Source organism: Danio rerio, chromosome 13, assembly GCF_049306965.1.
Source record: "Danio rerio strain Tuebingen ecotype United States chromosome 13, GRCz12tu, whole genome shotgun sequence".
Lineage (NCBI taxonomy): Eukaryota > Metazoa > Chordata > Actinopteri > Cypriniformes > Danionidae > Danio > Danio rerio.
Window position 1 is genome coordinate 17796255 of NC_133188.1, and position 23647 is coordinate 17819901.

The 23647-nt window shown below is 35.8% G+C and overlaps 1 protein-coding gene across 15 annotated transcripts in view; it reads left to right on the forward strand.

Annotated features, from left to right (window-relative positions):
* Window positions 1–204: 204 nt before the first annotated feature.
* klc1a (kinesin light chain 1a) overlaps window positions 205–23647 on the forward strand; it is a 91616-nt gene continuing 68173 nt past the window's right edge. For 8 of the 15 annotated variants that reach the window (XM_073919442.1, XM_073919443.1, XM_005156633.6 and 5 more), the window contains exons 1-3: window positions 205–594; window positions 21813–22089; window positions 22188–22253. Coding sequence is in view for 13 of the 15 variants with exons in the window: in XM_005156633.6 (XP_005156690.1) it covers window positions 21814–22089; window positions 22188–22253 (342 nt within the window). In the remaining 2 variants the exon portion in view is untranslated. 15 annotated transcript variants of the gene reach the window in all.

The window sequence follows — 23647 nt, forward strand, 5'->3', positions numbered from 1 at the left end:
TGTTTACAAATGCTAAATATTTGGAATCTGATTACGCAATCTAGAGTAGATTTCATGTAATCAGTTACTTAATTGTTTTTGATTTATAAAATGCTTATAACGATTTTTTATGCAGCAAACAACAATTTGAATAACCTCAGATTTCCTCCCAAAATCTTCGAGACCAAATATCCAAGAAATATTGAACTCCTTTCATCCTTGGATGACATCATAATGAGGAGGAGTGAACCTGCCGGGAGAAACACAACGCCATTTTCACCTCGCACAGCTCTAGTCAGATGCGTCTGTGCATTCAGTTGTTATTGCATACACAACCGTGCCACATTATGACGACGTGAATATTAACGTAATGTTTCTGCGCCACTCAGTGATTTGAGTCCGTGCTGGTGGAATCGGACTGTGAATCAGCTGCAGGAACTTTCCCTGTCGATCTCCGGAAGACTGGAGAGAGACGTAACCAACCCGGCTGCCTGATTTTAGCCCCAAACCATACAAATCAGCCTGCTGAGCTAGATATCGACTTGAGTTTCGTGGTGGGACACAGAAGAGCAATCCCTGTTACGGTTGTGGGGGATCTGGATCTTCCGCAGAACGGTAAGGTGTTTATCATGCTAACTAGCTAATGTTAACTCACGCGCTGAGATCCGAGGATCGCTGGGAGTGTCAGTCTGTGTCCGTCTACCTGACACATTTAAACGACTCCGAGGTCGCTGTCTGTTTAGTTGACCTGGTAAATCGGTTAAATGGATGCTTTGGTGTTTGATGGTGAGAATTGGTGGTTGTGGTATTAAGTAACCGTGTGCAAGGAATGGCATAAGCCCTACCGGGCCATGTCATGCAGTAGATGAGTGTTGCAACAGATCTCTTTTCTATGATACAACATTAAAGCATTCATGGGTAGATTTGTATTAAATTAGCAATAGATGGGTGCTGCAAAGTCATTGTTAGTCAACGCGAAAGAGATCCGACCACGACACAAGCCTAAAGCAATGGTGCTCACTCCTGGATATGTAGAACAGCAACATTGCATATTTAAGACGTCTTTGATGTTGAAAGTTGTGGTGATAGGGTATTTCAGGATTAAGGAGCACTTCCCTAAATCATACAGAAGATCACTGGTAAATAACGTAACGTAACGGCTTTTTAAGAGCATAATGCACAACAGTATTATGTTTATTTGATGCATATAAAAAGTCCTAATTTTGCATTAAATGTTTTATGCAAATATACATTTTTGAAAATGTATGCTTCAGGTTTGGTTTCTGTGATTTTGTTGTTTATGTATAAGAAACATTGTACACATGTTGTAAGAAAATCATTTAATTGAGCGTTAATTGATTCTGCCAAAATAAAAAAACAAAAAATTATTTGATTGCTGTAATAATAGTGTTATTTGTGCGTAATAAAGTGATTTCTGATATATATATCTATTTTATTTTAATTGTTTCAGCTTATTTTATATTATATTTTATATATTATATATATTATATATTTTATATCTTTTTTGTGTTTGTAATAATATGCAAAAGGTACACAAATTGAGATTGCATCCAAATAAAAGAAAAACAGAAAAACAACAAAAAAACAACACAACAGCCAGGTACTGGCAGGTGTGTGTGTGTGTGTGTGCGTGTAAAGGTCACTGGGTGAACAGGTCAGAGTACATAAATAAGAGGAGAAAAAAGAAATACATATACACACAACATGCAAAACAGTAGAACATTATTAGGCCACACGTCAATAAACGAAGCGAATAACAGATATAACTAAAACAGACAGAAACCAATCAGTGGTATGGAGTGATGACAATAATAATAATGTATTGATAGATATAACGAAGAAAAGGACAACAGGAATAACGATAATAATATTAATAATAATTACAATAATAATTACAAGTACTACATCAACTACTACTCCAGCAATTACTAGTACTACTACTGCTGCTACTACAGCTATTACTACTACTACTACTACTCCTACTACTACTACTCTTACTTCTTCAACAACCCCGACTACTACTATAACAACAACAACCACAACAAAAAAATCCTATAATGATGATAATGAGGAGATAATAGGAGAAGTAAAAGTTACAACATATTACAACATAATAATGATGAAAACAAAAGTAAGCAATAATATTAGTGATAAAAATTATACTCATGAGGTGAGGGGAGGTTGGGAAACCAGGAAGAGGAGAAATTATTATTATTATTATTATTATTATTACTACTACTAATACTACAAGTAGAAGAAGATAATAGAAGAAATAGAAGAGGAAGAATAAAGTGAAGAAAAAGAAGTAAAAGTTGAAGAAGGTGCAGAAGATGAAGCAATATGAAGAATTACTAGGAAAAAACAATGTTACAATAATAATGAATTATTATTATTAATAATAATAATAAGATTGAAAGATCAAGAGGATGTACAGATAAATGTGATAACTAATATACTCATGTTGAAAATAAAAACAATAATATTAATAATAATAATAATAATAGTAATAATAAAATCAGTGACAACATTAATAATAATAGTTTTGAGGAGGTGTAAGTTATAAGATCAGCCTTGAAGTGTACAATGATTGTCAGTTGCTTTATGATGCATTAAAAAAGTATGACGTGCAGCATAGATCAGTCCAGTGCAATGCCCAGGCTGCCATGTCCATGTCACACTTATACTGTGAATGTAGTATATAGAAGTATTTTTTTTTGTGTGCATCCTTTTTATTTAAATAATTGTTATTTAATTTGTTGTTAGACTGGCCAGGAGTAGAACTGGTGAAATCAGGCCCAACTTCACATGCACCTCTATCTCTAATACAAGCTGTACATTTACAGATGTCACAATGAACTGAGGTGAAGAGAAAAAATAAAATAAATAAATTTGAGAGAGGGGTGACACGGTGGCGCAGTAGGTAGTGCTGTCGTCTCACAGCAAGATGGTCGCTGGTTCGAGCCCTGGCTGGGTCAGTTGGCATTTCTGTGTGGAGTTTGCATGTTCTCCCTGCATTGATGAGGGTTTTCTATGAGTGCTCCGGTTTCCCCCACAAGTACAAAGACGTGTGGTACAGGTAAATTGGGTAAGGTAAAATTGTCCTTAGTGTATGTGTGTGAATGAGAGTGTATGTGTTCCCCAGAGATGGGTTGCAGCTGGAAGGGCATCCGCTGCGTAAAACATATGCTGAATAAGTTAACGGTTTGTTTACCTGTGGCGACCCCAGATTAATAAAGGGACTAAGCTGAAAAGAAAATGAATGAATGAATGAATTTGAGAGAGACAGAATTATGATGTGAGAAATCAATAATAAAAATACTAAATAATTTTTTTCTTTACATATTTTAGGATATTTAATTAGATTTAAAATTAGACACAGTTTCTAACTCTTTCTGACCCTCTTGCACCTTTTTCTTTTAATTAATATCAAATTTGGTGATGTAACGCTCAACTGCCAGTGGAGTGATGACGCATTGGTGTCTCATTATTATTCACTGCCTGAGATTTATTATCCTATGAGAAAACCCTACTTCTTAATTATTCACTACAGCACGTGCTTTTCAATAACACCCTGCCAAGCTCAGACACTGCACATGGCACACAATAGTTAAAATCTGTTATTTTACTTAAAAAAAAAAAAAAACGGAAAATAACGGCTTTTAAATAACAAATTTACTGTAAAATAAAAGACGTTAAATTACAGAAACTTTCTGTAGAATTGAATTACAGTAAATTTATGCTATTTATTGGCAGTTATTTTATGTATTTTTTACACCGGCTGCTGGAAAACCCCCCATAAAATAACAGATTTTTTTGTTTACAGTGTGGTTAGTTGACCATTGCCTACCGATACAGCCGAGCATTTAAAGAGTTATGAAACCCCCCTCTTTCAGTTTAAGTCTACCTCAGAATTTTTTCAAAAAATGCTTAATGATGGGCGTGGAGCACTGTGAGCAGAGGGAGGAGTAGGCATGGCCGGCAGAACAAGGGAAAAAGAGAACGGCAAACAACTGTCAGTTGGCACATAAAATCAGACAAAAAAAGAAAAACAAACACAATTCGTGAGGAGACCAATGGTTTTATAGTTTACGAAGTTGAAATGTAAAGAAAGGAACGGTAAGTATTTTAATGCTCTGCTATATATATGATAGATTATTCGTTATTTCAACATTAGTTGTATCTATATAAACATGGTTCTCTTAGTGATGTAAAAAATGTGGTCATGTATATATTTGTAATATTTTCTATGTAATCAGTCTGGTGAGTCAGTTGACAGTTGCTCCCATCTTGTTACCCTTGCTTTGCCATCCATGCCCACTTCCCTCACTTCTGTGGCAGCTCCCTGCCTATTTTTATTTATTTTTTAATTCTAAGGTAGACTTGAGCTGAAAGAGCTCAACAACATATAGCCCAAATATTTACTACTAATAATAATAAAAAAAAGAGTCATCCGTTCTGAGCACCAGTGCTTGATCTTGCTGCATGACATGAATCTTTTTTTGGTTAGTATGCAGGTGGCTTGCTCTGCTCTGTTGACATACAGTCAGTCTTTCCTCAGTGAAAGCATTTGTGTTGGTTTTGAAGGAGATGCAGTCTCTGAATGTGGGCAGCTGTGAGCTCTGGCTTTACTGCAGTAAGAAGGTGGCTGCTTCTCCTCTGGGGAATCAATGGGACAGTTATAAAATTGGCTCCACATAGGAACACAAGTATAATTTATAGTCACTCTAATAATCGTGTTGCAGAAAAGTGCCTGCGCTATGCTTGTATGCTTGGCACGTTCATTTATGCACACAACAGTTTTTTAACTGTTGTGGGTGAATTGTAATGCCAATGTATAATCCTACAAAATGCATTAATATATTTACACATATAATCATTATAAACATGGTGGCTCAGGAGTTAGCACTGTTGCCTTGCAGCAAAAGGTCGCTGGTTCGAATCCTGGCTTTGCCAGTTGGCATTTCTGTTTGGAGTTTGCATGTTCTCCCCGTGTTCTTGTGGGTTTCCTCTGGGTGATCTGGTTTTCCCCACAGTCCAAAGTAGGGCTGCACGATTTTGGATAAATCAAAAATTGCATAATTGGATAAACTCTCCCACAATTTTACAAAAAACTGTTTGAGCCCAACACCCAACGCAATAAGGAGTAAGATGTGTTTTATGACGTGTTGCTATTTTCAGGCAATAATTTTCCATGTTGTTTAAATAGCAAATCCGTTTTGTGCCACTTTGTAGACTCATGGTTGTATCGATCTAAGAGACGGGTTAAGGCGCATTCCTATTTTTAGGAACTTAAATAGACTGTTCAATTGACCAGCTGAGAGGAGGTCTAAAGTCCAGCGCAGAGTGCGTTAGTTCTCCAATTTTGTCATTTAATACAAACAGTCAGAAATATAAACTGTACCTTTAAACAACTCGAGCATTTAGCAAATAATATAAACAATATATATCCAGCTCACTTTCTGATCCTTGTCTAGTTCTCTTACACCTCTTTGATTGGTCACACCCTCAACAAAAACAATTGCGATTGGCTCTTGTGCGCTGCGCTCCTGACAGATGAGTGATACTGATAAGCGGCAGGCGGCAGCGGCGATCACAGCTGATGCATGATAGACACGGTGGAAAAAACTCTGCAGACACGCGCTCGTTTCTGTATCCAGAAGTAACGCTTTAAAACAGCTGAGAGGAGAAGAAAAGTCACGCCAGCAGGTCAAATGGCCCACTGTGTGTGTGTGTGCGTGTGCGTGCGTGAGTGCGTGTGTGTGAGAGAAAGAGAGAGAGAGAGAGAGAGAGAGAGAGAGAGAGAGAGAGAAAGAAAGAAAGAAAGAAAGAAAGAAAGAAAGAAAGAAAGAAAGAAAGAAAGAAAGAAAGAAATGGAGTACTTTCATTCTCTCGATCTCAGTGAAATAGGGGCTTTTGCTGTTAATGTCTGTGAAAGACTGATCCACCAAACACACACAGTGAAATTGTGCACAGTTTATGAGTTTTAAGTAGTTAGAGCATTGTAAATACTCACGCTCGCCTCCCTTGCGACAGAGCGCATATGAGGTAAATGACGTCAGTAATAACAGGTTATGGTTATTACTGAACCGATACCGAATTGTCCGGGTCTGCATCACTGTGCACCGTAGAAACAATTAATTTTGACACCCCTATTATTTATATTTGTTTTATTAAAAACAAGCTTAGATTTGCCCACCTGTCAGGTATTGGACCATTTGGGCATAGCATGTGTATTTGGATATATTTTTGACCACACTTTGTTATTATTGTTCATTTATTTGTTTGCTAGAAATTAGAACTAAATTTAGAAATAATTTTGAAACAAATCTTTGTGCTTAACATAATAAATTTTTTAGTCTAATGCATGTCTTCGTACAACACGTTCACTTATCCACGAAAGAGTTAAAGTGAAAGTAAAGAATGAGGAGGCTCATTCTCTCATTCACGCGCTGCAGATGGTCTGTTTGTTTTTTCGCTAGTGAAGCGCTCAGTTTTTTCACTTACAAAGTCCTCCATGTAAATATAAATAGCACATGCGCCATGGCACGATGCAACTAACTTTTAAGGGAATGGGAGATGATGGGAGATAATTTTGGTTTATTCCCAAAACATAACTATAACTCATTAAGAGAATAAGCTCAACCCTGTTAGACCATGCACCGCGTGAGCTGATTTTTCCGTCCTTAAAATAGCAAAACTGGATTTGAACTTTCCTTTAATGCTTTTGCACCCTGCACTTTGGACTTTGCGCCTAGATTGTTAAAATAGAGCCCTTCATCTCTCACGTTAACATGTCCTGTCACAACATGTCAACAAAATAATGAACATTGAAAAAAATGTTGCTTGCAGACATGTAGTATAACATTCAAGTGCATTTTAAGCAAATACAGTGAAAAACCTCACAATGGCAGTGGCACAAGTGTTCGTCTAAAAACAAAAAAGAATTAAAATGTGATTATATTTGCCCTCAAATCACAGTCTTTATTAGGGATGGGTACCAAAACCCGGTGCCATTATAGCACCGGTACCTTTGTAACCGGTATGTACTGGATCAAATCAGCATATGAATTTTGGTGCCTAATTTCAGTGCTACTGGTGCTGCGACAAGGACGTAAGAAGCATTTAGGCTTTACACTAAACTTGCATGTAAGGGAGAAACACGCAGAACTTAATGACACATTTGAGGGCTCAAAGGCAGAGGAATGCACTGTCTCTGACATAATCTGGCAGAAAGCAGAAGCTGTGAACTAAAACCTCTAAGTGTTTTTTTTTTTGTTAAAATTGATCATGACATGTACAGTGTCTAGCGTTAACGATATGCTGTAGCAATGATGTAAACAATAGCAAATGCTCCTTTGCGGGCAAACAATTTAGCTACAAATTCATATTTATCAGTCAAACTGCTGTAAACACACACACACACACACACCACTAGCACGTTCGTGTCTCTTATGTGTGTACGCGACTCCATTGATTGTCTTCAGGCAGCTTTTCCATGCGTTTCACATCTCGTATAATAAAGTCGCAAAAGATATGTGGATGATTCATATTACTGACACCTGCATATTCCGTATATATGTGAAAGGCGTTGTGTATTGTAGTTAAAAAAATACAGGATAGCTCACCTGACTCGTGGTAGCAGAAGAAAAATAAATCAAGGCTCACACAGGTAGCATTCCACATCTTGTGCTTTATTCTTCTGTCACGATATATTACAGAAAATAACTTAATCCAAGCATCAGAGAAAAAGAAAAAAAATCTCCTTTGCTCAGGCGCTTGTTACAGAAACTTCACACATTCACATACACACACATAGACGCAGACAGCATTCACACACACACACACACATTGATGCGCACACAATGGCAAATGCTCTTAAAGGAGCCGCACCCCATTTTCACTCGTTACAAGTGAAACATGAGCACACATTGCTTTGCATCTTGTAAACACAACCAAGCCTTAAAACTACATTCTGGACCACTCCTTTAAAGGACCACAGACACCTGCGTCGCGAAATGCAGAGGGTTTTTTTCTTTCCATTTAACGTGCGGTATCAAATCCCATTAAAAGAGCACTTTCCACCAGTCCCTGTGTCAACAAGCTTAGCCCCCTGAAATTTGGATGCGTATTTTTGTGTCAAAACGCCACGGAGAAGCGAGATCAGCCATCGGTGGCCGACTACAGATATATGACTGAGGCCTTTCTAGCGCGCTCTAGGTGTCAGGAGCACTCTCTCTTTCAGTCAGTGACGGTGCTGCGCGCATTAGCCTAGTTCCCCGCATTCGTCAGAGGTTGACACCCAAATTGACAGAGGTAATAGCGATTTTAACACTTTTAATATAGGAAGTCTTCAGCTATGCAGAGACCATTATTAATCAGAAATCTAGTGTACATAGTTTTACTTTAGAAAATTAAGTCTTGAATTTACAAATAGTTAGCAAGTAGCTTACCAAAGAACATATGAAACGCATTGTTTAAATGTAGTTTTCAGTCTTGCTCATGTAAGTCACATTCAACTCGTTTAGTTTTGCCTTCATTCATTTTTGATATTAATTTTCAACACATGATTTATTTACAACACATTTTTAAACAATAGTTTAACCGGGCCTTACTTTTTTATTTTCCCCATGGTGACAGTCAGTGCATAACACTTTACTAGTTTTTTTGCAAGGCAGTTCAGACGAAGTCTCTTTAAGTAGTCTTTTTTCAGATTAAAGTGTAATTTAAAGACTTAATTAGTTAACTACGAAAGTTGAAATAATTTGTCAAATTATTTTGTAAGTGATTTGTTTTGTATATCAAAAACATACAGTAAATATTTCTTAAGGAGGCTAATAATACTGACCTTAATTAAAAAAATGCTTTTATTCAAGAAATAAGCAAAAGGAAATACGACTTATGACTCCAGAATATTTTTTTTTAGAAAACACTAAAAAATTTCAGAAATATTATTTGAAATAAATGGTAGGTCAAAATAAATTGACATCAACTGTAGGCCTATCTGTTAAAGTTTACAGGTGCAACAATGTGCCTTGATGTACACCAATACAAAATTACTTGTCAAATAAATGAACAATGAAGATTATTTTAAGTTTACTTTATTTAATTATCTTGTTCATGAAGACTGCAGAGTGATGCATGAAAAAAAAATGAAATAATTTAAGTGTTTTGTGATAGATGGTAAAATGATGGTAAAGTTCTAGGAGGATTTGGTCTTCCCAACATTTAATATTATTATTATTGGGCAGCTAATTTAAACATACTGACATGGTCAAGAAAGATTTTTTTGGTTGAACAAAGAGACCAACCAGAATGGTTAGCTATTGAGGATGCTTTTTGACTAAGACATCATTACCAGCCCTGTTTAATCAAATGTAATATTGATCTAATCATATGATATATAGTAATACATAATGTAGTTCAATTAAAGATATGTACTTGAATTCCAATTTTTAATAATCATCTATTCCCTCCTGGATTAAATTATGTATTTTGTTCCGAATGGAACGATGTATCATAACAATTCAACATCTTTACAAAGAAAGAACATTTAACTTCTTTGAACGACTAAAACAAAAATACAACCTAGGGACAATAGTGGTATTACAGATACCAATAAAATATCTTAATATTAAAAAAGCTTAACAACAGATCCTATCAATGTTGTAAGGAATGGCCCTCAACAATGTAGCCTAGTTGACAGCAAGCATCAAGTGTTTTTTAAAATTATGTGATCTGTCATAATATTTAAGTCTGCTCTTTTACTTTACTGTTCTTTTACGTGTGCTGTGGCTGCAGTGATGTTAAACTCAGATGAGGTGCCTTCATTTAGCCTGTAGTCTACCATATAATAATTTTTAGGTTTTCTTGATGTTCCATTGCCTAAATTTTTTTTTTCTAGTCATTTTCTCAGGTATGTGTGCACAACTAGTTAGTGGGACAATGTTTTATTTAGACATCACAATGAAATGGCAATAGCTAAAGATTTGAAAAATGACCTTTAAAAAATTAGCTTTAGATATAGTACACTTTGAGATTTAAACATGAGCTGGATGTTTTGATCCACTTAGAGCTGTATTCCACACACTGCATGGAAGGTAATTTTCAAAAACCCACAATGGGTTCTTTAAAAGTGGAGCAGCATACTGTTCTTTTCTACAGTCAACCAAAAAGGCAGCGAAAATGTATTTGGTGTGATTGGTTCCCTACTTTTATGCTTTTTTATGCTTGGAAAAACCCTTTTTGTCTTTGACCCATGAAGATTATAGGTTAAAACTAGCATCTCAATAAGGTTTTTTTATTCATTGTTTCTCTTCCACTTTGTTCATGCACAGCTGAAATTTAAAAATACAAACTTTAAGATGCTTCCCCAAAATGCCATAGAAAGAAGGAAATATTTGATTTCAGTGCTCCAACATTGACACAGGGTTGAAGAAGCAGAAGTGGTGGCGTTTGTTAAGCTAAGTGAATTGGATTGAAGTATCAAGGCAATCACACTTTTTCATAAAGTTCATTTAAATCAAACACCACACTGCAGTTTCATGGTGGTCTGGATTGTAGCACAAGGCAAATCAAGCCGAGCGAGGGCACAGACACCAGCACCTGATTCTCAGTAGCTATGTTTCCATCCACCTATTTTTATGCACATTTTGATATGCGCATAAAAAAGCGGTTGATGGAAATGCCAAAATGCAAATAAATTTGGAAAATGCGCATAAAAACATATCTGTATAACAGAGTAGGATAAACTTTTTATACAATAAGAAAAGATGCGCATAAACTACGATGGAAACACTTTTTCCAAACAAATTCCAGTGTGCTCAAAAAATAAAGGTAATTTGATTTTGTTATAAGAGATCAGGCGATGATAAAAATGTGTGTGAATGGACAAACCAGCTGGCTGAGCACATTGTAAAACATTTGAAATGTTGTTTTGGCCATTCTAAAATGCTTTAACCGTTTCAGTATTAGTATTATTATATTATTAATGACCTCCAGAATCAAAAGCTTTTGTGCTCAGCTTCTCACGCCTTCAAACGCCACTGCACGTTCACTGCATGTCAGCATTGCCTTCTGAGGTGCAAGTCATTTATTAAATAAAGAAAACATTCACGCAGTTTTTTCTACCACAGTAAATTTTGATTTGATATTTGGCACCAGTTAATTAGGAATTAATTAGGATTAAGTTAATTAGGATTTTACTCGCTTTGACTCATTGGATAAATGCAATAATCCAGTTTTGCACAAAGTAAATTCACATTTTTGAATGTTAACATAGCTAGTAAAAATGTTACTTTTTGTCCGTCATGTCAGCCCATGACTGACAAAAAAATAAGATAAATTGGGCATGATAGATTCGGTGTTTACACTTGAACTGACAAAATTTTTAGCATGGCAAGACTTTTTTTTTACATTTTGTCAAAGCCTAAATGCTTTTTTATTTAAGCATGAAACACTAAAAAAGAAGTGTCAGATATATAATCTAACAAAAGTTTTTTTTTATTTCAGATACAGTGGGTGCGGAAAGTATTCAGAACCCCTTAAATTGTTCACTCTTCATTATATTGCAGCCTAGCATTGCTGAAATCATTTAAGTTGTTTTTTTTTTTTCAATGTACACACAGCACACCATATTGACAGAAAAACACAGAATTGTTGACATTTTTGCAATTTATTAAAAAAGAAAAAAATGAAATATCACATGGTTCTAAGTATTGAGACCCTTCGCTGTGACACTTTATTATTTATCTCAGTTGCTGTCCATTTTTTTCTGATCATCCTTCAGATGGTTACACCTTTATTGAGTCCAGGTGTGCTTGATTATACTGATTGGACTTGATTAGGAAAGCCACACACCTGTCTAAGACCTTACAGCTCAGAGCAAATGAGAAGGTCAAAGAGAGAGCTCAGAGACAGAATTGTGGCAAGGCACAGATCAATTACAATTTTACACTTTTTCTCTCGTGTGTTTATTATTGTGATGTAGAGCTGCACAATTAATCGAAAAAAGATTCAAAATGGTGTTGTTTTTAAAACAATTTATTTTGTAAGTTTGCAACTCACTATAGCCAAAAATGAATCTCAAAATTTTGATTCTCAAAACAATAACAACGAAATATTTACATTAACTGAACAAGATAGCTTTTCTATATAAGACACTGGTAGATGAAAATTTAAACCTGGACATTTGTAGTTTCTGTATTTTTTCCCCCTGTCTTTTATTTATGTAAACTGCTAAATATTTACATTGAACTTATGTGTCTGTTTACTGTGTTGTCTGACGAAGGCACACAATCTACCTTTCCTGCTGCTTCCTCTCCAAATAAATATTTGATGATGTCTTTGGTAGCTGGTAATAACAATGCTTCTCAGCATGTGCGATGTGGAGTGATGCCAAATATGACGCTGTTAAACACCTCTCAAGGACTAGCTCCCGAAAAATGCTAGCCTTCCAGGCCAAACACAACTCCTGATTCTTGAAATAGTCTGTTGATTTTTCTGTCTCTTTGGGAAGTTTCTGCTGTAGATGGCGCTTGAGCTTGGATGGTTTCATGCATTCGTTGGAAAGAATCTCTTGAAAAATAACACACTGGGGTCCCTGCTTTAACATGCAGGTAAAACCAAACGCAATGTAAGATTTGTCATATTTTCTGGGTTTTGCCTTAATGCTCGCCTAGTCAGATTTGCATAAACTGCTTGTGGGAGCTGGATTCTTTAAAAGTCTTTCCATCATCTGTCTTGCACATACAGCCGCTTATTGCTCCATTCAACTGTATGGAAAACCTTAAAGAGCGCTTTGAGATAAACACATTACAATTAAGTATCCACTTATATAAATCTTAAAACTGTATATAAATTAATAATTTATAGTCAATAATATGGAAGTTTTTTCCTATCAAAATTAAAATGAAAATTAAAATGCTTAAAAGATCAAATGATAAATCAAATGGTCAAACTATAAATCAAATGCTCAAACCGACATTGCAAATGATAAATCAAATCCTCAAACTGACTCTGCAAATGATAAATCAAATGCTCAAACGGACTTTGCAAATGGTGAATCAAATCCTCAAACCGACTCCTCAAATGATAAATCAAATCCTCAAACTGACGTCGCAAATGGTGAATCAAATCCTTAAACTGACATCGCAAATGGTGAATCAAATCCTTAAACTGACATCGCAAATGGTGAATCAAATGTTCAAACTATAAATCAAATCCTTAGCATTTGATTCACCATTTGCGATGTCAGTTTAAGGATTTGATTCACCATTTGCAGAGTTGTTTGAGCATTTGATTCACCATTTGCAATGTCGGTTTAAGGATTTGATTTATAGTTTGAGCATTTGATTCACCATTTGCGATGTCAGTTTGAGCATTTGATTCACCATTTGCGATGTCAGTTTAAGGATTTGATTCACCATTTGCGATGTCAGTTTAAGGATTTGATTCACCATTTGCGATGTCAGTTTGAGGATTTGATTTATCATTTGAGGAGTCGGTTTGAGGATTTGATTCACCATTTGCAAAGTCCGTTTGAGCATTTGATTTATCATTTGCAGAGTCCGTTTGAGGATTTGATTTATCATTTGCAATGTCGGTTTGAGCATTTGATTTATAGTTTGAGCATTTGATTTATCATTTGATCTTTTAAGCATTTGAATTTTCATTTTAATTTTGATAGGAAAAAACTTCCATACAATAACAATTTTAGGATTGGAAAAAAATACCTCGTAAATCATTTTTTTCTTATTGCCAAGTTTTTCTCTGACCCCATAGCGGGCCACCAGTGACCCTCTTGCGGTCCGTGGACCCCTGTTTGAAAATACCTGTCCTAGACGATCTTAATCCAGCATTTCTACGATTCTGCCAATCATATTTTCAAGTTCAGGAGAGAAGAAAAGAGGGCCGCACAAGTCTTCACATTGTTTTACATACGTTGTTCAGCAACGTGGAGACCAATGGTGTTGAAATGGTGTTGAAAGAGTCACATACTGTATTTATAAGGAATAATTCACCCAAAAATGTCATTTCTGTCTTCATGTAATGATGTATTCCCGGCCGCGATATCACACGTTACGTGAACTGCTGACTGAGTTGTTACCACATAGAGGGCGGGCACGCGCCTGCGAATGAAGTCTACTTTAGTGAACAGAACCTGCATAGGCTGTGAATAACAGGTAATAAAGTTGTAAATAATGTTCAGTTTGTGGAACAGAGTGATTATTTGAGGGCCTCACGGGAAGTATGAATCGCACTTAACAGTGAAAATGAAACTGAAAGCATGCACAACATTTAAATAATCATCTGGCATTATAGAGTTAGGATTAGGCTACGACAAGCATTTGATATGCTTTTTTCTTTCTTAGCTATCACAAAGTGTTGTGGATGAGAATAGACAATAGACCTACATATAATAATAATATAGTTTTTACCATATGTTTGAAAAATAACAATAATAATAGCCCACTCAATAACCTTAATTTTACATCTACAGCATTGTGAGAAAATCGTGATCTTTATTTTAAGCAAAAAAAAATTCTCATTTTAGCCAGAATCATGCAGCTCTATTGTAATGCTTTCATTATAGAGTTGTACAAGCTCAGATCTTATTTATTGTATTTTTGCTTAAATATAAGGATATTTTTAAAATGAACATAAATCTTTCACAATTTAACAAGAGTCAAAAAATGTTTTTTTCATGACTAAATTACAGATTTGTCAATTTGGGTGAACTGTTCTTGTAATCTCTGCTGCTTGTTTTATTTTGGCATGGTGTGTGGCCTTCCTGTAATATCAGCAATATCGCTTCCTGTGACTTCGCAGTGAGAATGTTGTGTTAGTTCGAGGCATAAGGTTGGACCACCTCCCTCTTCCTCTTGAGGTCACAAGAGAGTATTTCACCATCGACAGGGTTGTGAGTCATGCTATAGTTCTATCGGCTTAACAGCTCTGAGTAATGAGTCTTTCACCCAACATACTCAATCTTGTCAACTGTCTGCTTTTACACCTCAACATCCTCTATTTATTCCTGTAGCTAGACATTTGTCAATATTCAATAATTCAATAGATAGTGATAATGAACATGCATAATTTTGATATCCTGGGCTCTTCATTCATTTATTTTCTTTTCAGCTTAGTCTCTCTATAAATCTCGGGTCGCCACAGCGGAATGAACCGCCAACTTTTCCAGCATATGTTTTACGCAGTGGATGCCCTTCCAGCTGTAACCCATCACAGGGAAACAACCATACACTCTAATTCACACACACACACTATGGACAGTTTAGCTTACCAAATTCACCAATAGCGCATGTGGGGCAAAACAGACCACCTGGAGGAAACCCACTGGAACACAGGGAGAACATGTAAACTCCACACAGAAACGCCAACTGACCCAGCAACAGCTCAAACCAGTGACCCTCTTGCTATGAGGCAACATCGCTACCTGTTGTGCCACCACACCGCCCATCCTTGGCACATTAAAAAATACATATATTTAGATGTTTAGAGTATTTTGTGTTTTGTATTTGCAGTAAAATTCATAACAGCCCCAAATGCTTAGATAATTAATTATTCTAATTTAGCTTAATTATTCTAATTTAGCTTAATAGTTCAAACATGAACATTTTCACGTGCTAATGTGATCTACATGATGAAATACTCACTGAAATGTGTGATAATGTTAGTTATTGCCTAATAACGTAGAAAAATAATGTTAAAATGTAGTTGTACTCTGATAAGTCGTAATTTTTTTATTAAATTGTGTTAATAACTAATATAATTCAGCAGTAATATTTGTCAAACTGTACAGTGTCTCTGCTTGAACTGGACAGAACTTTTGTATAAATATATATATGCAGTCTTATGCATCTTTGCCATGATGACAGTAATTAATATTTCACTAGATATTTTTCAAGACTCTTCTATACAGCTTAAAGTAGAGATCTGTACTGCATTGCGCTTGGTGACAAGTGTATTTTGCAGTGCCATTGTATTTTGCACTGTCTGGAGCCAGCACCTAAGCTTTTAACTCATCACAGCACACGTGCTGCTGATGATGCGACAATAAAAGTGATTTGATTCGACTAAATTTTGAATCTCGCTTCTGCCAGTTTTTAGTTCGAACCCACCACCGAAAACCTCCCAGCGATATGGTCCGGACAGTCTTAAACAAGATGTCTGTATTAACACAGACACACAGCACCAAGCAAGTGACCCAAACACCATCACGCACATAGACATTACCAAGCTCTCTCTCTCTCATTCATACTCATATACACACACACACACATAGACAGCAACAATCAAGCTAAACACAGCATCACACTCTCTCGTTCACACACATGCATACGCGTGCTTGCTCGGGAGTCGGGAGCGATATTGTTAGACCGCCTGTTCCCGTTCAAATTAAACCAGTTACCGACCGCTCCCTCGATTTATTCGAAAATTTATTCTCATGCCGCAAGAAATCTGATCGGGTCCTGTGGTACAGCCGCGCGAATGCAGACCTCTAACGTAAAGTGACATTTAAAGGCTTAACTAGGTTAATTATGTTAACTAGGCAGGTTAGGATCATTATACAATAAATTGCCTAATTATGTTTTTTTTTCTGTAGATTATCAAAAAAATATATAGCTTAAAGGGGCTAATCATTTTGATCTTAAAATTAAAAACTGCTTTTATTCTAGCTGAAATAAAACAAATAAGAGTTTCTCCAGAAGAAATAATATTATCAGACATATTGGGAAAATTTCCTTGCTCTGTTAAACATCATTTGGGACATATTTAAAAAAAGAAAAAAACATTCAAAAGGATGCTAATAATTCTGATATTTTTCTCTCTTTTACAGTAAAGCAATGCACAAGTATTATTTCATAATTATTATACCTGTTATATACCTATTTTTTGCGACTTTTTTCAATATTGTGATGATAATGTATGCTGCGATATAAACTTCAGCAATTAATCACACCAAGAAAATGTTATACAGTCATAAGCATAATCTCTAGCACTTTCTTTCCCATCCTCTTCTCATTGTAATAAATCATTGATTGTTATCATTTGTAATTCAGCAGGATGCATTCAGGCATGTAAAGTTTTTAAATTTTTATGTCCTTATATGATCTCATTCATTTAGGTATTTTCCTTTTGCATTTTTATTTTAGGAAACTGGAAATTGTATGCACATGTTTATGGCATCATTTTAACCTTGTCAATGCAATCACAAAAGGATAGCACTGGGAACCCTTGGTTGTGGGAGTCACAATTCCAAAGTGTTTCTTGACATTTATTTATTTTTTTCTATTTTGTTGGGTCTGCAAATACATCTTTCCGACTTTACATTTTATCCAGAACATTATTTTAAACATTCTTCTCTATTGTTTTGGGGATGCCAACTGCATGCATCCGAGCACGTTTTTTTGACAGCATAAAAAGTTTAATCTATCATAAGTAAAATTAGATTTTATGAACGGCATTTTTTTTAAGTGTGTTTTTCTTTGTGTTGTTTGTTACGTTAAGCCTTTCCTTATTGTGGACTTTAATGGAATAGAAAATGCTTAACGTGATATTGTTCACTTTATCTATGCAATCAGGGCCCGTTCTTTTGATAATGGTTATTGTTAATCACAAGAAAACTTTGACAGAAATGTGGGTTTTCCTTTCCCTGGTTGGTGTTAAGGTATATTAACCCATGTTAGGCTGTTGTCTTATAATGGATTTCTATGGGGAAAATGTTTAAAGGGAATTTGTTCACTTTATGCAAGCAGGAGCCTGTTCTTTTGATAGCAGAATGTGTTTATCATGAGTATATTCCTATATAAATGTATTTCTCACCGTTTGTTGTTAATTTAAATCATAGACTTTATCGGAATAAAATGCTTAACGTGACATTGTTCACTTTATGGAATCAGAATGAGCTTTTTTATGTTAATTAGTATTAATTACAAGTGAATTTTGATAGAATTTTAGTTTCCCCTGTTGTTAAGCTTTTTCCTTGAACTTTAATTGGTTGAAAACACTTAATATTCACTTTATGTATAGAATAAGGGCTTGTTCTTTTTATAGTAGTTAGGGTTAATTACAAGTAAAGTTTCTCTGGTTGATGTTTAGGTACATTATGCCATCTTATGCGTTTTTCACATGGAGCGATTTAGAATGACCTATTCACAGACAAGCAGTCTGTATTTGTAACCCAGATGTTATATGTTAGCAGATCTAAAGACCAGTGGAGCTGGGGTGGAGGAGGATCTTTGAAAAAGTGCTGAGTAACGTCCAAATTCATAGTATTCTACAAACAGTATGTGAGAGGTTACTAGGTGACCTACACAACCAGCGAGAATCTGAAGTGTGCATCCGATGGATGCTACAGTATCCCATGATGCCACATGAGAATTAATTAATGGGAGTGAAACTGATGTGGGTAAGTCACATGATAATGACAAATGGCAGATGTAGAACGTCCGAGTTCCATTCATACTCTATAAAACATACTTTTCTAACAATCGTGTAGTAAATTCTAATTCAAATGCAGTACCTGCTCAAGTAGTAGGCAATTTCAGATGCAGCATGTCACATTTGAAAATCTTAGGAGAAAGCTCATTGCCTTTTGAGGTGACAGCAACCTCTCTCCTCTGCTATGTAGTTAATGGCGCTGGAGCAAATTAGCTGTGACCTATCAGCATGTGCAGCAGAATCTCAGTACTTTGATTCCCATCATACATTGGTGTTTCCTGCCCAGTGCTTGTCACATGGCAGATGATGAACTACTTATGGGTCACATGAATCTGCTGCCTCACTTCCTATTTCCCCTCCCACAGGAATAGAGCACAAACCCGAAGCTTAGGAGCAGCACATAGATCTGCTTCTCTTTATATCATAATTGCAGGGAGTAGATGTGCGATTGTTTTCATGAGAGAGAACAAATCTGTGGAGACGTGTTTATTTCAAATGAAAGGCCTTTACCATTATTTTCACTGTAGGCTGGATGTACATCATTTGAAAGGGCAACAATCTCAGATTCCTCTTGCTGTTTTTTGGAAATTCAAGTGTGCTTAAGTGTCTTGGCTACCGTGAACTGCCTTACCAGGTGAGTTGTGTCTTGGCAACAGCAAAGACAGCTGCTTTGTGTCCGTGTGTCAGGCTGGGAAGAGTCAGAAGCCTCTCAGATTCTTGAAGAGGGTTTGCATTCTAATTGCTTCTCTGAGTGAACTTGCTTTTTGTCTTTTAGTGTTATTTTAAAATGTAGTGTTCATTGTGTTTGCCAAGTCAAGCATCCTTTTGTTTTTCATACTAAAATTAGTGATTTGAATAAACCCTGAAATATAGTATAAAATGCCAGCTAAAAAAACATCATTGTGGGTTGCTGGGAAGAAACTTGTTGCCTTTCTTAGAGATGTCACCTTATGATTTCACCTGGTTTCTCAAACACAAACTTGGGATGTTCTGTCCTTTTGCTGGAGGGACATTGTCCTAAGTTCAGCTTTGACTTGTCTGGACGTTTTTAATGAACCTGAATAACTTGGTTGGTTTATGTGTGTTTAATTAGTGTGTGAGGTTGGATACTCCTGCATTAAACCAACATCAAAGAACTAGTGGAAACTAAAAAAGGATATGAAGCTCCACTTTCCAACACTGCACATTTTGCACATCTGTAGCAGGAGTCTTCAATTTCACGACCTGTGTTCAGATGCAAAATCTTCCCAAATACCCTTAAATAGTTCACTATTGAAAAAAAGCAGCCATTTGTAGGGGTGTCCAAAACCAGTTGAATTTTTGAAGTGCACTCAATCCCACAACGCACCGCATAGCAAGTGTACAGCCCATGTAGACTCAACAGATTGAAAATACCAGCGTGATCTCAGGAGGAAACATAACTCTTTTACGTTTTGTCAATGTAGTGGATAGTTTGTACAAATTCATTTATATAAAAGTGTATTATTTTAAAAAGGAGGGGTGGCCCCACCCCTTAACCCAACCATCATTGGGGAATGAGCAAATTGTACTAGATGGTATTGTTTCACTAAACCAAAAAGTTACGAATTGCTGTGAGAGAGCGTTGAATATAGACATAATGCACTTTGAGAGATTGTGTGCCAAAGCAATTTCTGCATGACAAGGCATAATTTTTAAATGAATATTTTTTTCATTGTTTATAAACAAAAAATATAGTTTGACTAAAGTAACATTAGTATACTGTATGTATGTCATAAAATGTATGTTTTAAATACTTTCATTACTTTTAGACAGCTCTCTAACTATTAAATAATGATCCCAGGGTCTGATCAAAAAGTTTAAAATCTAGTCTGTCTGAGAAATTTATCAACCAGTAAAGCACAAACAAAACTGCATCCTTCTCAATACACTGAGTGCTTGAATTTTCCAAATGACAGGTGACAGCCTTATATATCTGTCTTTTAGACCTGAACAATATGGTTTATCGTTTGAACATCGATATCACAATGACTACATTTACATGGACATCAGTAACCGAATTATTAGCCTTAATATGAATGAGAGAATAATATGATTAAGGTGTTAACATCAGTTGCTTTTTGAAAGTTCCTTTTATTATTCTGTTTTACATGTTATAGTACATAGTTTGATTAACGACATTGTGTCACCACGCTATCTACATTTCATGTAATTTTGGGTGTTTCATTTAAAAAATTTTTTACTTTAACTGCAGTTTGGCACTTTCACGTTCATTCAGGAACATTTCATGCATGCCCCTGTGACTATGGGACAAGCAATATTGGATGCGAGTATTAACTGCTGTAAATACAAAAAAAAGTGTTGTTTTAATGGAATTTGAAAAAAAAAAAAAAACTTTGCAATTCGTGATGCAGGTGTCTGTGGTACTGACTTGGTAGGTGCAGATAATAGTGTCAAACACCAGTGTGTGGTGGAATACCATGTTGCAAAACAGCGAAAATCCTACAAAATGGTAATAGTTTGATTAAGGTGTACTGCACTTACGGCTTGGCGATTTGGCCTAAAATCAAAATCTTGATTAATTGAAGATTTTAATTCGATTACGATTAATGAACGATTATTTAATTCTTATAAATAAATAAATAAATATACAACACTACAGTTGCAGTTTTTTTTTTTTCATTTCCTGTTGTGGCCGACGTGTGTTCAGGGACGGTGCGTGCATGCATAGAGATGACCTATGTGGCCGACTTGGACAGCAGAATAGTGAGCATCCCCCTGACCTCGCATCACCAGGCTATTCTGCGTTTCCTCCAGTTTCATGCAATTTCGGGTGTTTCATTTTTAATCTTTAGACTTTAAATGCAGTTCAGTAGTTCACTCTCATTCAGCATATTCTCATTCAGGACGTTTTAATGGAATTTGTTACCTCATGGCAAATGAAAAGAAAAACCTAATTTCGGGACTAGCGTGTTCCTTTAAGGTAATCAAAAATTGCTGCTTACATGGTAGACTCTTAATCAGTATTTCAAATGCCATTTAATGCCTGTGCTTTTATTTCTGCAATAAATACGGTGTTTCGTGATTAATCATGATTAATCACTTTTAGTGATTAATCATGATTAATTACAAAAAAGTATGATTAATTATATATTTTTTTATTATTTGACAGGCCTAATATATAAATTAGTGCAGTTAATCAATAAAAAAAATTACTAATTAATAACACTTTTTGCACTCACAGTTACAGTGATTTGAGTAATTTGTCAATGGTTTAAATGGACAAGAACAAGAAGGAAAAGGCACTCATTTATACAAAACAAACTAATCTTTACTGGAAACGTTCCCTCACATCTGTGTTATGTGTCTCTATGTAGGATGCGTGAGGATATGTCGAGCGTGCTGTGTGTGAAGGAGACGGAGGGCCAGGGGGACCTCGGTGAAAAGCTATCCCAGGATGAGCTGCTATGTCGGACGCGCGAGGTCATGCAGGGGCTGGAGGCGCTCCGTGCTGAACATCAGGCCATTTTGGAGGGGCTGATGGGGACCTTGCGCTGCCTCAAACAGAGCCAGGAGGGGCGTGCTGTTGAGGAGAAGACTGCAATGATCCAACGCTCAATGGAGATGCTGGAGCTGGGCCTCAGTGAAGCACAGGTACGATGTGGAAGTTATTACAAAATGTGATGAAATTTGCTTGACAACATGGTAACATAGCTGCTCTCCCTCTTTCTTTCTGTTATTGCTCATTGCAGGTGATGATGGCTCTGTCAGGGCATCTGAGTGCAGTGGAGGCAGAGAAACAGAAGCTTCGAGCACAGGTGCATACACACACACAAAGACACTGCATCGCATGTAAAATTAAACTGCTCTCCGGTTCAGTGGTGTACATGCATCAGTTTTTGATTAGAAAGTCAAAACTCTAAATTGATGAGATAAAATCAGTTAAGAGCCAATACCCTACATAAATTTCCAGGGTTCCCAAAGGCCATAGAATTAGAAAAGCCCTATTCCAGATATTGAATGTCAGGGAATTTCATGTTTTTTGCAAGTGTTATCAGGAAATTTCATTTGACATTTTTAATTTTACTTTCCATTAGCACAACTTTTCTTTAACGTGGTTTTTTAAGCATGTTTCATGTAGTCATATTGACCAATATGTTTTTTTTGAAAGCATATTCTGAAATATTGGATATATATCAGGGATGCAGCAATTAACTGATTTCACTATTAACCTAGCTTTGATTTGTCACGTTATTTAATCGCAAAGGCTTCTTAACCCTCAGGGGTCTGAGGGTGTTTGGGACTCTGGAGAAGTTTTGACATACACTGACATTTGTGTTGTTTTCAGTATCTTAAAAACATATTAATGACTAAAGTGTGATAACACTGTAAACAGCACAAGCTGGGCTACAATAATACCCAAGCTGCATGTTTGTATATGTTTGTGCTTTTGAGAAAGAAACGTTTATGCGATTCTTTCGTAGTTAGTGAAAAACTAAAATTTCGAAGTCACTGAAACAAGGCTGTGAAACACATGAAGAACATTTGTTCACAACACTTTTGAGAACTGGATCTTGTAGCCTAGTGTTTTTGCTTCAAAATGATGTGAGAAACATCTTGTTTACTTGCTCACAGAAAACAATATAATGAATTAAAATTTCTAAGTCACTTTCTGAGTGAAAATGGTCTATACAAGAAGGCGTGAGCTATCAATACTAATGCAGTGAGTCACACCTGAGAAGACAAAGACCTGCATAATGAGCTGCATAATGAGCCTTCAGACAGGTATGTCACTAGGAATTTCAAGAGAAAATCTGACAAAAAAATAAGTTTATATATATATTTTTTGTTTGCAGTTTATTTAAAATATATTTTACTATCACACAAAATAACTCTAGATACACTTGTGAGAGTCAGTACACTGTATAAAACTCTGTAAACTATATAAACTTACACATAGCAAATCTACTTTAAAAATAAGCTAGCTGATTACATTACTACATTTTTAACATTTCTGTGTTGTTCACTGACACTAGTACTAATTTACCTAATAATCTTGGTTACCACATAGAAATTATAAACTGAATATAAGCTGTTTTGTAAACAACTGGCAGTATTTATTTTTCACAGTAGCATAGCATATGCATACTTGATGAGAGAACAGAATGCAAATAACAAAGAAACTATAGTTTAACACTAGTAACCACAAATA